Here is a 16335-nt window from a genome sequence, read left to right on the forward strand (position 1 = left end):
TCAGCCTTCTCTGGGTTCTTCTTAGACTATTGAAGCTCCTAAGAGAACTTTATTTCCTTCACCCAAGTCCTTAAGTTTAGCAAGTTGATCCCTAACCTCCTTTATGCATTCTCGATGGCTTGAAACACTTCTCTTTAGGGGCTACGGCTTGGCCCGTGAGGGACCTTAACAAGTTAGCCCCTCCTTTGCACACCAAGACTTGCCCAATGGGTAGAGAAGTTGGGAAGAAAATAAGCAAAGTAGGAAGGAAACTCCCCTCAAGAATGGGGATCCCCACCAATGCATAAATTTAGTTAAAATCGTTAAAAATTAGTGAAAAAACTTAAAGTTAGAATAATTTTTGAAGAATAGTAAAGATTGATTGCTCGTCTCAATTTCTTATATATTCTATTACATTTCGAATTATATTCAAACCTAATCTCGTATGCATGACATGTTTCATTTCATAAGTTGTACAATAACCTAAAAAAAAATTTCAAAGCAACACAAATCAAATCAATTTTATAATAACAAAATATTATTGTTATTAATTTTAACTCGAATACAACAATGAAATGTACTGCAACTAAAATATGAAACCCAAATAAATTTACCTTCTCTATATCATAAAATTAGCCTATTAAATCCTCAAAAATGACTTGAGTGGTAACTCACTCAATGATAAGTATGACATCGTGAATTAAAATCTTTCTACACACTCTTTATTCACTACAAGAATTTAGGGGATTTACCCACACATAAATTACTCACACATATTATACGTGGGTATTTACCCACACATAATGTTAATATGTGTGGGTGATTAAATTAGACAAACTCGTTACATTATCCACATTTATTATGTGTAGGTAAATTAATATACCCACACTTATTTTGGCGGAAAAAATTCCCTCCACTTTTAGAGGTTGATGGGATAATTCTCAATAAAATTTTATCTGATGTGGCACTTTTTTTGGATTATATTACCCACACATATTAATAAATGTTACTCATGTGTGGGTAATGATTTAAAAATTTACCTACACATAAGTACAAATGTTATATATATGTGGGTATTCACGTATTAGCTGATGTAGTAGTTTTTTTAGATTATATTACCCACACATATTAATAACTGTTATGTATGTGTGGGTAATTATTTTTAAACTTACCCACATATAAGTTACCCACACATATTATGCGTGGGTATTTACCTACACATAATGGTAATATGTGAGGGTGATTAAATTAGAAAAACTCATTACATTATCCATATTTATTATGTGTAGGTAAATTGATATACCCACACTTATTTTTGGCAAAAAAAATTCCCTTCACTTTCAGAGGTTGGTAGGATAATTTTTCGAAAAAAATTTTAGCTGATGTGGCAATTATTTTAGATTATATTATCCAAACATATTAAAAAATATTACGTATGTGTGGGTAATTGTTTATAAACTTACCCACACATAATTACAAATGTTATATTTGTGTGGGTATCTATGTATTAGTTGATGTGGCAATTTTTTGAATTATATTATCCACACATATTAATAAATGTTTAGTATGTGTGGATAATTATTTATAAATTTACCCACATATAATTACAAATGTTAGATATGTGAAGGTATTCACATAATTACAAATGTTAAATTACCTTTTGATATAAATTTAAAATTTAGATTAATACGCTTCCTAAAATAAAAATAAATTAAATTACAACTACATAAATGTCATTTTAAATTACATTATTAATTTAAAATCCCTTTATATAAACACAATTTTACAAGGAATTTTATATATATGACTATATTTTCAGTCAAATTATTATTATTATTATTATTATTATTATTATTATTATTATTATTATTATTATTATTTGGGATAAGTTGTGAAATTGTTACATCACATAAATTTTTCATTAATTTTATATATTTTCTTTCTACACCCCTTTTGACTTTTGGTGAAAAAATTAAAGTGCTGTTTCTGAATAGTATTTTTTCAATTATTATAAAGAGGAATGGAAGCCCAAAATGCAAAATCCATACAGCAAAAGCAAGAAACACAAACACCTAAAGAAAATAATTTTAGGCAACGTCTGGTGCTAAATTTATTATATAAGACATATACCAAAATGTAACCTTAAAGAGACTTAAAAAAAAAATTGTAAGAGTTACTAATAAGATTTTTATAGTGAGAAAGAATATAAAATATAAGGTTTTTATAGTTAGAAAGAATATGAATATAAGGTTTAATTTGTTTGTTTGGATGTTCCTACATTTTGGTGTTTTGTTTAAAAAATAATAAAGATAAATATTTTTATCTTACTTGTCTGGGTGGAGCATTATGGGTAAATTGGCATGTCCAGACGAATTCGGGGTAAACAATGTTATACAGGGCATAAATGCTTCTTAAGTAAAACACACCCGTGGCGAAGGAGTATGGAGTATGACGGAAAACCAGAAAGAAGGGGACCACCTCGTCAATTTACCGGTGATGATATTTTGTTGCAATTAGAAGAGGTACCTATATGCACCCCAGGTAAAGCACCTAATAATGATGATAGAAAACGTAAACGTGGTGTTGATGAGTTGAATTGGTCAAAAAAGAGTATACTGTTTGAACTACCATATTGGTCAAAGCTATTGATGCGCCATAATCTTGATATCATGCATATTGAAAAAAATGTTTGTGATAATATTGTTGGAACCTTGTTGAATGATCCCATGAAGTCGAAGGATACTGTGAAGGCACGCTTAGACTTGGAAGATCTTAACATTCGTAAAGAATTATGGTTGAAGGAGCGGAATGGAAAATTTGAGAAACCTCATGCAAATTACACGTTGAGTAAATCAGATTGTGAGGGGTTTTGTGACTTTATCAAGTCAGTTCGCTTACCGGATGGGTATGCTTCAAACATCAGTCGATGTGTGACAGACTCTCATACGCTTGGAGGGATGAAAACACACGATTGTCATGTATTGCTTCAAAAAATACTACCAGTGGCCATTCTCCCATACTTGGACAAGAAAATACGTGCTGCGTTGATTGAGTTTTGTCAATTCTTTCAAAAATTAAGTGCGAAGAATTTATATGTCAACGAACTTGAAAATATGAAGACAGGGATTGTTATCATACTGTGCAAACTTGAAAAGATATTTCCTTTGGCATTTTTTACAATCATGGTTCACTTATGTGTGCATTTACCTGAACAAGCATTGTGGGGTGGACCAGTCAGTCCAAGATGGATGTTTGGCATTGAACGTCGCATGGGTACATACAAGGGATACGTTCGTAACTTTGCACGTCCTGATGGTTCCATTACAGAAGCATATGTTGTTGTTGAGGCTGTGACATTTCTATCTCGATACTTGCATAATATTGAGACGAGATTTACATGTCTAGAACATAATTGGGATGTACCTATTACACAACATAAGATGGAGTTATTCAACAATAATGTTCGTACAATGGGGGCCTCTAAATTTGGTGAGCTAGGCGTTTATAGCCATGTGGTGCAATGGTATCTTTTGAATAACTGCGGAGATGAACTTGATGGTTACATAAAGTGAGTTAGGCACATATAAAATATTTTTAAATTATTACAAATGGTTCATTTTAAAATAAGTACTGACCTGTTGTTTCATTGTAGTGAGCATAAAGAAGTATTGTGTTTGAGAAATGTGCGGGAAGAAGATTTCGAAGCCGTACAAAAACATGAATTTCCTTCTTAGTTCAAGAACAAGGTTAAAATCTTCTGTATATATATATATTTATTTTTTGTAATTTATCTTAAACTAATATTAGTTGTTTACAGATGGCTAATTTTAGAGTCAATGGCGATCCTAAAGCAACTGATGATTTGAACTCATTGTCACAATATGCGGATGATCGTTACACAATTTGGTATAGTTGCATTGTCAATGGCGTTAGATTTCGTTGCAAAGAACGTGACGACAAGTTCAAAACACAATGTAGTGGAGTTTGTACAGAGGGTGATTATGAGAGTAGCGATATCACATATTATGGTGTTCTACTTGAAATTTTAGAATTGGATTTCATCTATCAACGTATGGTATTCATGTTTCGTTGCAAGTGGTACAATACTGATCCGAAAGGAAAAAGAATAGTGGTTAATAATAATTTGACATCACTTGACATTACATCTAATTGTATGCTGAAGATCCATTTATTTTGGCCACACAAGCTCAACAAGTTTTTTATCTAAATGATCGGAGTCGGGGAAAGAATTGGATGGTTGTACAAAAGGTAAATCATCAAAACATATATGATATAATTGAGCATGACGATGATGAAGAAAGGGTGAATGATGATATCTTTCAAGAGGAAGAATCTAGTGAGTTGCCGCCTTTTCAGCCAACAGAAGAAATAGTCGATACGTCTTTATTGGTTCGATAAAATGAAGAACCAATAACTCTGCCTCATGAGTTGGTGGTTAAACTACGTAGGGAACAAGCATTTATTAATGATCGAGAACATAACTTGGAAGATATTGAGGACAATGATGACGATGGTAGATTTTTTATAACTGATGAAGTAACTTTAGAATCTGAGACTGATGACGACTCTGATGACCCAGATCTTGATGACGATGACGATGATAATGCATGATGCGTGATTTTTTATTACAGTTCTTACATGGCTATTAGTGGGCGAAGAGGTAGGGCTGCACGAAGAGGAGGACGAGTTGGCGGACAAACAAAGCCTATTGTTGCCCCCATTACATCAGATTCTGGTTTGTTGCATTTAGATTTATGATTGATTTCATTATTTTTCCAACAATTGTTTTCAGTACTTACATGCATATTCATTTTTATATAGGAGGACATGTTGGAGGACAGGCAGAGCCTATTGTTGCCCCCACTACATCACATTCTGGTTTGCTGTATTTAGATTTATAGCTAATTTGATTATTTTTCCAACATTTATCTTTAGTGCTTACATACATATTCATTTTTATATAGGAGGACAGACAAAGCCTATTGTTGCCCCCACTGCATCTTCGTTAGTGGAGCCTATTACAATCCCATCTCCACCAGTTGTCACACATTCTGGTTTGCTAACTATCACAATCTAATTTGCTGCATTTAGATGTATTGTTGATACTATTATGAGTTTATTTTCTTATAATGTTAGGTTTCATATAACAAAGTTAGAATTCAATCAGTTTTTGTGTCTAACATCTTTGGCTGCAGATGTGGATGTGCACACCTCATCTCGATCAACAACTGCAGATGTGGATGTGGATGCACCTGAAGGTTCAAATGTACGCAGGAGTACTTATGGACAACGTGCTCGGAAGGTGAAGAAACATGCTAAGGAAAGATTGACTGTGGAGTTCAATTTTACTCTTATGCAAGCTATTTGTGACAACGCAGAGATGTTTAATAATGAAATTGGATACATTGTACGTAAGAATTGTAGTTTTCAATATAAAGAGTGGAGATGTGTACCTTCGACAGTTAGGGCATCGCTTCGTCACAAACTTCTTGTAAATAAATCATCATTTTATTATTTTTACTTTGTATATTTATGTGTTTTCTTATTGCTAACATTATATGACTTCTTTTCTTTTTTAGACTGTTTTTGATATCAACATTGAGGATAAAAATATCCAAAAGGTTATCGATAAACAAATGCAACGAGTTTGGAGAGGCCACAAATATAAGCTATATCCTTACTTCAAAGAAATTGGAGGAGAGAAAGATCCAATTAAGGCCAAAAGTAAGCGCCATGAGGAAGTGAGCCAAGATGATTGGGATTACCTTTGTGATCTTTGAACAAATCCTGTTTTTATGGTAATGCTTATAACTGTTTTTTAGGATTCTTTTTTTTTATTAATGAAAATATATATTTATTAGTGAATTGTTAATTTTTAAAGGAACGAGCACAGAAGATGTAACGCCCCGTAAATGCCAATTTAATTTAATTTTGGGGTAATTTAAATTAAAAGAAATATTAAAATAATTTGTTGTGATTTAATAAAATTTACTTATGTGATTTTAAGGAAATAAGAAATTAAAATAATTAATTAATTTGTATTAGGAATTTCTGGAATTATAGGAAAATTAAAATAAATTCAATAATGGGATTTTCAGAAATTTCGGGAGTTAATGTAATTAATTAAATGGGCGTTAGTGCAATTAATGGAAAGTTTCGGGTGCTGGCGTGTATTGCAGAAAAGGGCTCAAAATCACAATAAATATAACATAATGCATATATAGGTTGAAGATGCATGCGAGCGCGAGCGGTCGCGCGCCAGGCGGTGGACGCGGCTTCGAATCCGCGGGCAGGCGCGCGAGGGGGGCATTTTTGGCTGATTTAATTCAGCCTCTAGACGTCGAAACGACGTCGTTTCGGTGAGGCGGTGGCCTCCCAGTGGCTGGCCCGCGCGCTGCCACGTGGCCGCGTCTCCTCCGCTTATTTTTGGCCGCATTTAAGCCCGATTTCGGGCGTGATTTTGAGCATAGAAACAGTAGCAATTTCAGAGAAAAACCAGCGCGCGCACGGGAGAAATTTGTGAGATTTTGGGGCTAAAAAATTTGGATTAAATTGCGTTTAACTCCAGATTTAATTATCCAGGTATGTAGAGCAGCTAGTAATTAATATTCTGTACGGTCAGAATTTCGTTTTGCGTCCAATTTTATTAATTTTGGCAAATAATTGGGATATTGCAGTTTGTATAATTTTTACTGCTTTTGGACCCAACAAGCCCAAGGATATCTCTGTTAAGGCAAGTTCTTCTTACCTATCTCGTCGTTTCTTTCGTTGGCGATTTATTGGGCCTCCCTTCGTTTGTTTCGGCCATTAATTAATTATGAAGTTTTTAAACGGTTAGTTTAAGATCTAATTTATTAAATGGATCTCGTGGGTTTTATTCGTTGGTTGCCTACGGGGGTTTGTGCCACCCCCTGCCTGTTGGGAATGATACCATACTCACCCGGGGCTAGGTTCTTAGCGGTTCGGGTATTAATTGGATTTTTGGTTATTTTCTGGCTGGAGCGGTTGTGCAGTGGGGGCTAGGATCGACGGTTCGGTGACGGAGTGACTGTCGTACGGACTACCTTAGGCCGCCGGCGATTCTCTCCTACCCACTGACCGTTGACCGGTGCCAGGCACTGCTAACTTGCTTAGCCGTTATGTGATTATAGCATGCCTGCTTATATTTTATTCTCGTTGCATGGCTTGATGTGCACATGGGTACGGGCTGCATGTTGGGATTAACATGATTTGGTTATGCTTGGTCACGGGCATTTTAGCTTGATTATGATGCATCCAGCACGGGCATATGCATCGTGTGTGGCTTACTATATGGGCGGAGCATGGCCTGATGCTTGGATGTATGGGCGCCTGATATCACGTTGATGCTCACTACGCCATTGCATTTTATGTGCATTGCATGGCTACTGATAGTATTTAGTTCTCGGACGGGAGTACCGTTCCGAGAGAGCCTATGGCTCGGTTGTCGGGAGTACCGACGTGGATACGGGTGACGGGAGTACCGCCCCGGGACAGTGCGCACAGGTTTGTTGAGGATATTGTTGCCTTTCAGGGCAGCGGCAGGTTGGTATGGGACTTGGGTGCCAGGTGTCTTGTGTGGGCCCCAAGGACCGGTATGTGCTCTTACTATACTGCACTGTTGTGTTGTAGCGTCTCATGACTTGTGTGTACTTGTGGGGCTGTGTTTGGGATGGTTTCTTCTTTTATTTATAGCCTTTCATTTCTTATAAACTTGCTGAGTCTTGCGACTCACCTTGCTTTCCATCATTCCAGGTAAGGGTAAAGCAAAGGCCGAGGGCGAGGATCGTTCCACTTAGCAGCCGGCCGCGTTGGTAAGGTGTACAGTTAGCTGCCCCCGTCATCTCTGATGTTTTGCTAGAGTCGTTGTTTTTTATTTTTGACTGTGCCAGGTTGTCATGTGTACCTCCTATTGTTGGCACAGGGTCTGTATGTATTTTTTTATATCCTCCATGACCGCTGTATCAGCGGGGTGCTTGTGGGCATGCATGTTTACCGTTTTGCTTTCGCTGTTAAATTTCTTATTTATGCATGCCAGGGTATTTTTGTCTTTTATCTATTTCTCTTCCCTTCTGTGAGCGCACTCGTTCGGATAGATCGGGTGGTTGGGATATCCGAGCGGGGGTGCTTACAGAAGAATTCTAACTCTCGTGCAAAACGAAAGTGGGAATCTAGAAATGGTTCGAGGAGTACAGCGCGTCATCACGTTGTTCGTGGAGCTAACTTGGATGGCCCGACAGGACATATTGAGACTTGGCATCTTCGACATTGGCATTCCGAACACGGTTGGTCGTCTTCAGAGTTAGAGGCTAAATATGTAAGTATATTATTTTTACTCTGGATTAGGGGAGGAAAAAGATGAAATCAGGGAAGATTGGTTTGCATAGTTTTATTTTTATTAATTGAAGAGCTTATGTTGGGTATTTTGTGAAGAGTATTGAGTTCAATCAAGGATAAGTGTTTTGTAAGAGTAAAGAAAGTTATCAAAAAGAAAAAAGGAATGGAGAAATGCATTGGAAATTCTTTTTTTGGAATCAGATTGATCTTAAAACTTGCATTTTCGTTTCTTTTCTAGTTTTTCTTTGTACTTTTGCGATGCTTTTTGAAAGGTGGGGGGAGTTGATGTGTGAAGGGATTGATTAATTTTTCTTTGTAACTCTTAATGAATTTGAACAATATAGAATTTTATCATATTGTGGAGATCTAGTTGTTGCTAGTTGTTACTTAAGTAGAAAGTATTTGTTGGATTTTCCATCATATTTCTTTGTCAGTGGCATGAATAGCATTGAGTGGGTATGCTTGTGAAAAATCATGATCGATTTTGATGATTCAATTGCTTTATATTGGCATAATTGAGACTATATTTTTAATTTAAAAATAATTGATTAAGAATATGTTATATTTTTTTACAAGAACAAATGATTCAGTTGAGGCGAGATAATTCTCCAGATAAAATGACTGATAAGGATATCTTAGAAAAAGTTCTTGGACGACAATCTGTTCGCTTGTTTGGTTGGGGGCGATCTCCTAGTACTTCCGGGACAACATGTACTAGTGAGGAGTCCAGTCGTCCAACTTACAAACAATTGGTTGATGATTTGAACAGGTACAAATCTCTTTTTCAAGAGCTCCAGGGAGACGTGAACATGTTGCGGCAAGTATTGATTGAAAAGAATATTATGCCTCCTCCGTCTACTGCGGATGTACCATCGGATCATAGTTCAGGACGATCTCGCCTCAATCCATCTCGTCTCGACCTATCCAGTTCTAGCCCTTCCCTCCATTCTACTGAAGAGGAGTTTGGCGACGAGATTTAATAATTTGTTTTATGCTTTTTTTTCAAGAATGTTTGAACTTTTTAGGTGACTTTATGATTTTATGCTTATTTTGTGACTTTATGACTTTTTATGTGCGTATATGTTTGAACTAAATCGTAATAGATGACTTTTTATTTTGTGACTCTTTATGTGCAACAATTGAAATTTTAAATATAATATTTTAGCTTTGTCTACACATAATATGGTTTTTAGCCACATGGAAATTATCCTTTCATACAGAAATTATTTTTTATATTATTGCCCACACATAATATGTTTGTTACCCACATTATATTTTTTTTAGCCACACATATTTAAATTTTTTTTAAATTATTATCCACACATAATCTTAACTTTACTTACACATAAATAAATACATATGTCACGCCACATCATCATCCAATTAAAGCCACATCATTAGCCACGTCATCAGCCACATCAGCAGTCACGTCATCAGCCACGTCACAATTATAACTTATGGATATAAAAATACCTACACATACAAAAATATTTACCTACACATATATGTGTGGGTAATATATTAAGATTTACCCACACATGAATATATGTGTGGGTAAAAGTTATTTTCTAACCCTCTTTACCCACACATTTTGACATTTGCATTATGTGTGAAGAAAAATTATAATTGACACATAAGGTGATTTTTACCCACATTTATGTGTGTGGGTAAATCCCTCAATTTTTTTGTAGTGATTGTGAATATTTTCAATTATTTTCTATGTACCAAAAACCTACCATGCTATTACTATTCACCCCAAAACCCTAGAGGCTGCCAACACCAACCATGCATTAATTCGTTGCCATTACCATGCATTTTCACCTAATAAAGGTAGCTATGGGCTTGGGAGATAGGATTTTTTTAAGAATAAATAAATTAAATCGAACCAATCAAATTTGTCGGTTCAATTCCATTTTTTTCTTGCATCAGTTAAGTGGTGTTAATTTTTCTCAAATGTTCGATTTTTGATTTTCAGTTTAATTAAGAACCTAACTAATCGAACCGACTAAACTTTAAAACAATTTTGTTTTGATATTTATAAGATGATGTTATTTTCTTCGATTTTGTGTATTTTCTATAAATTATTTCAATTTTTTTGCATTTCTTTAGTTTAATTGATTCGATTTGATTTATACAATTTGACTTCTATTTTTTATTATCGATTAGTTCAATTTTTTGGGTTAACTGATCGATTTGATTCGATTCGATTTTATTCATCGGTTCAATTTAATCGATTAGTGAATTTCGATTGATTCGATAATTGAACCAATCATTTGCACACTCCTACCCAAAGCCATAATAATATCACAATTATGTTGAATGATTCATCTTATTTCTATTGTTTGACATTTATCTTCATTTTATCAACAATTTAATTATTTAATTTTCTTATTCAAGAATTAAAAATAATCTTGTGCATAATTTAATCCAAAGTTTTTGTCCTTCATGAACCAAAACCCTGAATTTACCTCTTTGGAAATTTATTATTTAAATTTTTTTAATAAAATATAAATCCTTTAGGTTATTTCTAATATCTTCAATGATATATAATTGAAGTCTATTGAATATATTTTAATTAGTAAATCTTAATTAAATATACACTTAATGGTTAAAGTGTAAGTATTAATTAAGGAATAATGATAGGAGTCATGACTGATAACTGTGTCATCAAATCATCTTTTTATTGGAGGAGGCTTAAAAGATCATATGCTATTATTTTTAATGAGAATGCGACACATAACTAATAAAATTGTTATCAGTCATAACTCTTAACATTATTCTTAATTAAGATGTATTAAATACATTATAGAGTACATGATAAAATAACGATTATGATATAATAAATGTATTTTATTTTAATAAAATGTACATTTATTACACATTATTTTTTATGTCAAAACAGAGCCTCATTATTGTTGTTTAATATTATCCTTTCTTTATTTAAATAATATTGGATTATAAATCAATAAAAAAGGTATAAGTTAAGGTTGGAATAATTTTAGACCGAATTGATTGTATACCTTTAAATTTTGGATTTTTATTTACACACCTCTTCAATTTTATATTTTGTAAAATCAATTCTTAATTGGTTAAAGTGTAAGTATTAATTAAGGAATAATGCTAGGAGTCATGACTGATGATAATGTCATCAGAGTATCTTCTCATTGAAGAAGATGAGAATATGTCATTATCTTCAATAAGAATATGACACATAACTAATAATACCATTATCAGTCATAACTCCTAACATTACTTTTAATTTTAAATCAAATTAATTGTATACCTTCACATTTTGAATTTTTAGTTACGTACCTCTTTAATTTTATATTTTGTAAAATCAATTCTTAATTTTTATGAATTAACCACAACACCCTTTATTACTAACAATTTTAAATAAATTTTAAGTAAATTGTTCGTACATCCTCTTGAACTTTGGGTTTTAGACACCTTTTGAATTTTGAGCTTTTGACTAAACACCCTCTATTAACTTTATTTTTTATTGAATTGATCCTTAAACTTTGTTAAAATGTCCATGATACCTTTTTCATATGATATATGACATTAATTAAGTTAATTTAAGTTAAGATTATCTCTAATTTTTATTAACTAAATTAAATTAAATCAAATTTAAAAAAAAATAAAAAATATTGGCTATAGTTTATTGGAATCCACAGTTCATAATTGGTTTTTTTCCGTCATTTTTTTCCCTTTTCTTCCTCGACTTTTTCTCTATATTTTTAGTTTATTCCATTTCACTAGTCAGAGAGGGCAATTGGTTCGTGTTATTTTTTATTAGGGATAATTTTAATTTAAATTAATTTAATTAACATTGTTTCTTAATAAGAAGTGTTGTGACTATTTCCAGAAAGTTTGGACACTGCTTTAATGAAAAATAAAGTTTAGAGATACCCAAATCAAAAGTCTAAAGTTAAAGGGGATACACAGTCAATCTACTTCAACATTATTAATAATGAAAGGAGTATACATTGTGTTACTTTAACAAAAGTTAAGAATCGATTTAGTAAAATATATATGAAATTTAAGGGTACGTGAACTAGAAGTCTAAATTTCATAAGTTGTATGGTTAATTTGTCCACAAGACCGGCTCAAAGGCTTAGGGGACTCTAGATCATCATTAATTTTAAGGGCCCAACCTTTAATGAAAAGTTAAAAATTTATTAATTTTATTCTAATAATAAAATTAAAATAATTATTTATTAAGCTGATGGAGTTGAGACCCTAGACAATTGCCTTACCACCTTACCCCACCAACCGTCCCTGTTTGTCCATAATTTTATTTGAGCGTTACTGACATAAATATATCTTACATTTCCCAAGTATTATTTGGCCCCATTTGATGGGATTAATTTTTTATTCTAATTGAACATTTTCCCACTTTTTAACCATAAAACACCCTAATACAAAACCTACCCATGTGATACACATAGTTGCTAGTGACTCCTAATCTATTTGGGAGTCTTTTTTATGGATCAAAGTCCTCCTTTGTGTGGCCATTCCAATGATAAGTTATTGGTAAGGTGGAGAGTTTTAAGGTTGTCTATGTCGATTTTCTAGTGATATATGATTAATGGATAAAAGGATAAATACTTTTTGGCAATATTTGGCTAAAGTAATTTTTATTTTTTTTAATGGCGAAATAGTCATTTAACAAAAATATCTACTTATATCTTATTCAAAATTTATTATACTAAAAATAAAATAGTATTATTTGAATTTGAATTTGTACCTCCTTTAAAATTAAAATATCTAAATATAAAATTATTTAATTTTTAATTAATTCGAAAAAAAAACGGGCCCCATTCGTGTTACTGTGATCCTTCCCCCAATTCACACGTAAACGGCCATGCCCATCGTGTGGGATTGAGGTTGTTAGGAGACCATGTGAGGGGAGGAGGTTCACATGGCACCACGCGTCGCGAGCTGATTGGACAACCTACCAAGAAGCACGTGCAGTTGGCGTCGCCTTTATGGGTGCATGAAATGTCGGAGGCGGATCACGTGGTGGGCCCCGCGGGGGGTGTCAGAGTGCTGCACGAGCACTCACATGAGGAAATGAGAGGCGTAGCGCCACACGTGTCACCGTTGTTTCAGGATGTGGCGGCCACCGTCGATTGGGGCCTATCATCGCGCCAGTCACGGAGCGCATCAACGGCTCAGATCTGTTTCCGCCATATTCCTATCGCGTCGCCTGCCTCCAATCTGTCTGCTATTTTCTATTGCTTTTCAAGTCCGCCGACGGCGACAATTTTTTTCATTTTATTTATTTATTTATTTTTATTTTAACAAAATCCTGAATGATAGTCGCTCTTGATTTTAGCCTCTTTTTATTTTTAATGAAATCTATAATTTAAAATTTTAATAACTGATTATTGTGAAAATCTCCAAATATATTTTGAGATCATTTTCATAAGCTTAAAAACATTTTGGTGTGATTTTATAATATTAAAAACTTATTTTTATTTCATGACCACATTGAAGATAAAAGTAATTCTGGGTCTATTGCCCCCCATCAATTAGTTAAAGATAAAAATAATTTATATTTATATTTATTTAGATGGTCGATCCAAAAATTTGTGTAAGAAAGGCTATAGAATTATACATTACAGATTTTAAGTCGACTGTAATTTGTTTTTACTATGTTATTATTAAAAATTAATTTTAATTATAGATTTGAAATAATCAGATCCGTTATTATATTTATTTGAATGAATGATAGAATTTATGTTTATTTTTATTAAATAATTATTTTTATAATTTTATATATTAAAATTTATGTCTTTCCCTGCATGTTTATTTCTTATTTTTTTTAAAAATATTATATTAAACTATTTTGTTTAATTATCTAATTATATTTGGATTTAAGGCGGTAAAAGGAAAGCGATGGGGGTGGGGGGGTAAACGATTCGGTGTGGACGGTTGTAGTCGCTATCGTGGGATTGTGAATCTCTAGTGGGGATACGCTAAATCAATAGTTCGGATTTGTGTGTCGGCTTTTAATATTTTTAATTTATTTTTTCTCATTTTAGAAATTAGAAAAATGAAAATAAATTGATCAGTACTAATTTTTTATTTAAATATTATTTATGATTAGAATTTTACTAATTAGTGCCCTAATGCATTTAATTTTTATTAAATTATTTTAAAATATAATATATCTATTATTAATTAATAAAATATTTAAATATTAATAATACATTAAAAACATAATACACTTTTGTACTTTCTTATAACGGCTGGGTGGGGTGCCCGCACGGAGGTGGGTTGAAATGTTGCGCTTTTTCTTTTTGGGGCTCTATGTGATTTTGGAACATTCAAATTCATCGCTTTGAAAGGAACAAAGATATTTTTTATTTAAATAATTTCTCTTGGTACCATTCACAAATTTCTTGAAAATATTAATGACTTACAATTTACAATTTGTACTATTAAACACCTTAAATTATAAAAAAAAAATTAAGAGTAATGGATTTAATTATCGAATCGACTAAATTACTCAAATGGAATAAACCGAACCAACTGAATAGATTAACAAATCGAATAAAAAAATAAAAAATTTAAATTAGTAAAAAAATACAAAAAAATTGGAAAAAAAAAACAATTGAAAAATTGAAATAACAGTGTTAAAAATGATATCATTTTAGATATTTTGATCAATTTAATTATTTTAATTTTTTTAATACAAAAATCGAACTGAATTTGTCATATGTATTTTCTGTATCACTCCACTTGGGTCAGACTCGATCCGATGGACCTGCCCAATCACCTGAAGTCGAGAAGGCCCAAACAACCTCGCCAAGAAAAGTCCAGCCACCATCGAAATCCAAAGCTCGTAAAGCGAGCTCCCAAGAAGCTCCCAACAATCGGCTAACGAGCTCCCGACAATGTCCTTCAGTTCGCTGAACCACCTAGGTTGCTAGCCCAAAATCCCCCGCTCGCATGAGTGTCAAAGCTGCTAAGAAGTCAGAGGTGAGGTCCAGTTACTTTACTTGCAACAGCCCATGCTCCTCGTAATGGGGATCCCACTCCCGATTTTATGTAAATGATAAGGGCAGTTTATCCCCAATTATCCAGTCTTTACATTTCTATATATTATCTAAATTGTAAAGACCCCTCAGTACAAATAGGGGGTCAGGGGAACAAAAGAAAAGAGAAGATAATCAGATACCGCGATTCTGAGAAAATAATCAGAGTGCGGTCGTGGAGTAGGCATCGTTCTAGTCGAACCACATAAAAAGATTCCAGTGTGGACTCACGTTTGAAACTTTGTTTCTTTCTTCCTCTTGGTATTTTTGGACTTATTTATCGCGGCCCAAAACGAATCACGCTTGGCTAAAATCGAATGTCGACAGAATTAAAATAATCAAAATTGTCAAACTTCAAAATTGAATTAAATCTAACTGACTTATAGTTTGAATTGAATCGAACTAACAATTTCAATCAATTCAATTTGATTATTTTAGTTTAGTAGAAGTGATATTTATAAATATACAAATCGTACGAAACACAAAGTGCATATAAATAATAATTAAAAATCTTAAAAATTATAAATAATTTGAGACTAATAATACGTAGTCATTTGTGACTTGTAGTAGAAGGGTCGCAACGCAAGAGGGTGGCCAAAGGCCAAAAGCGTGACAAAGTTGATTCGTATCTTGAATAGATTAGGAAAAGGGAAAAGAAGTGTAGTGACATAATAAAAGGAGATGGACCACCCAAGAGGCAATTTGTCCCCTTTTGCCTCCATAATTCGTGCCTTGTCCCTCCCTGTACATTCACTTTCAATTTAAAAAATGAAGTTTATTTGAGTCCATATTTAAAAAAAATAAAAATAAAAGAACGATAGCTACCCAAACATATTATGTTTTATGAATAATGCTAGTTGCGCCTCTCTCAGAGGCGCAACACACCAGTCGTGATGGATAGCACTACTCATGTTTTATTTCTCGATACAATTGAACA

General features: G+C 33.2%; 1 protein-coding gene across 1 annotated transcript; it reads left to right on the forward strand.

Annotated features, from left to right (window-relative positions):
* The first annotated feature begins 5009 nt into the window (after nt 1-5009).
* On the forward strand, nt 5010-5780 carry LOC127813464 (uncharacterized). Its single transcript, XM_052354426.1, has 2 exons — nt 5010-5491; nt 5580-5780. Exons 1-2 carry the CDS (start codon nt 5111-5113, stop codon nt 5778-5780), a joined length of 582 nt encoding a protein of 193 aa, XP_052210386.1. The 5' UTR covers nt 5010-5110.
* The last annotated feature ends 10555 nt before the right edge of the window (nt 5781-16335 follow it).

The sequence above is a fragment of the Diospyros lotus genome, chromosome 11 (assembly GCF_014633365.1).
Source record: "Diospyros lotus cultivar Yz01 chromosome 11, ASM1463336v1, whole genome shotgun sequence".
NCBI lineage: Eukaryota > Viridiplantae > Streptophyta > Magnoliopsida > Ericales > Ebenaceae > Diospyros > Diospyros lotus.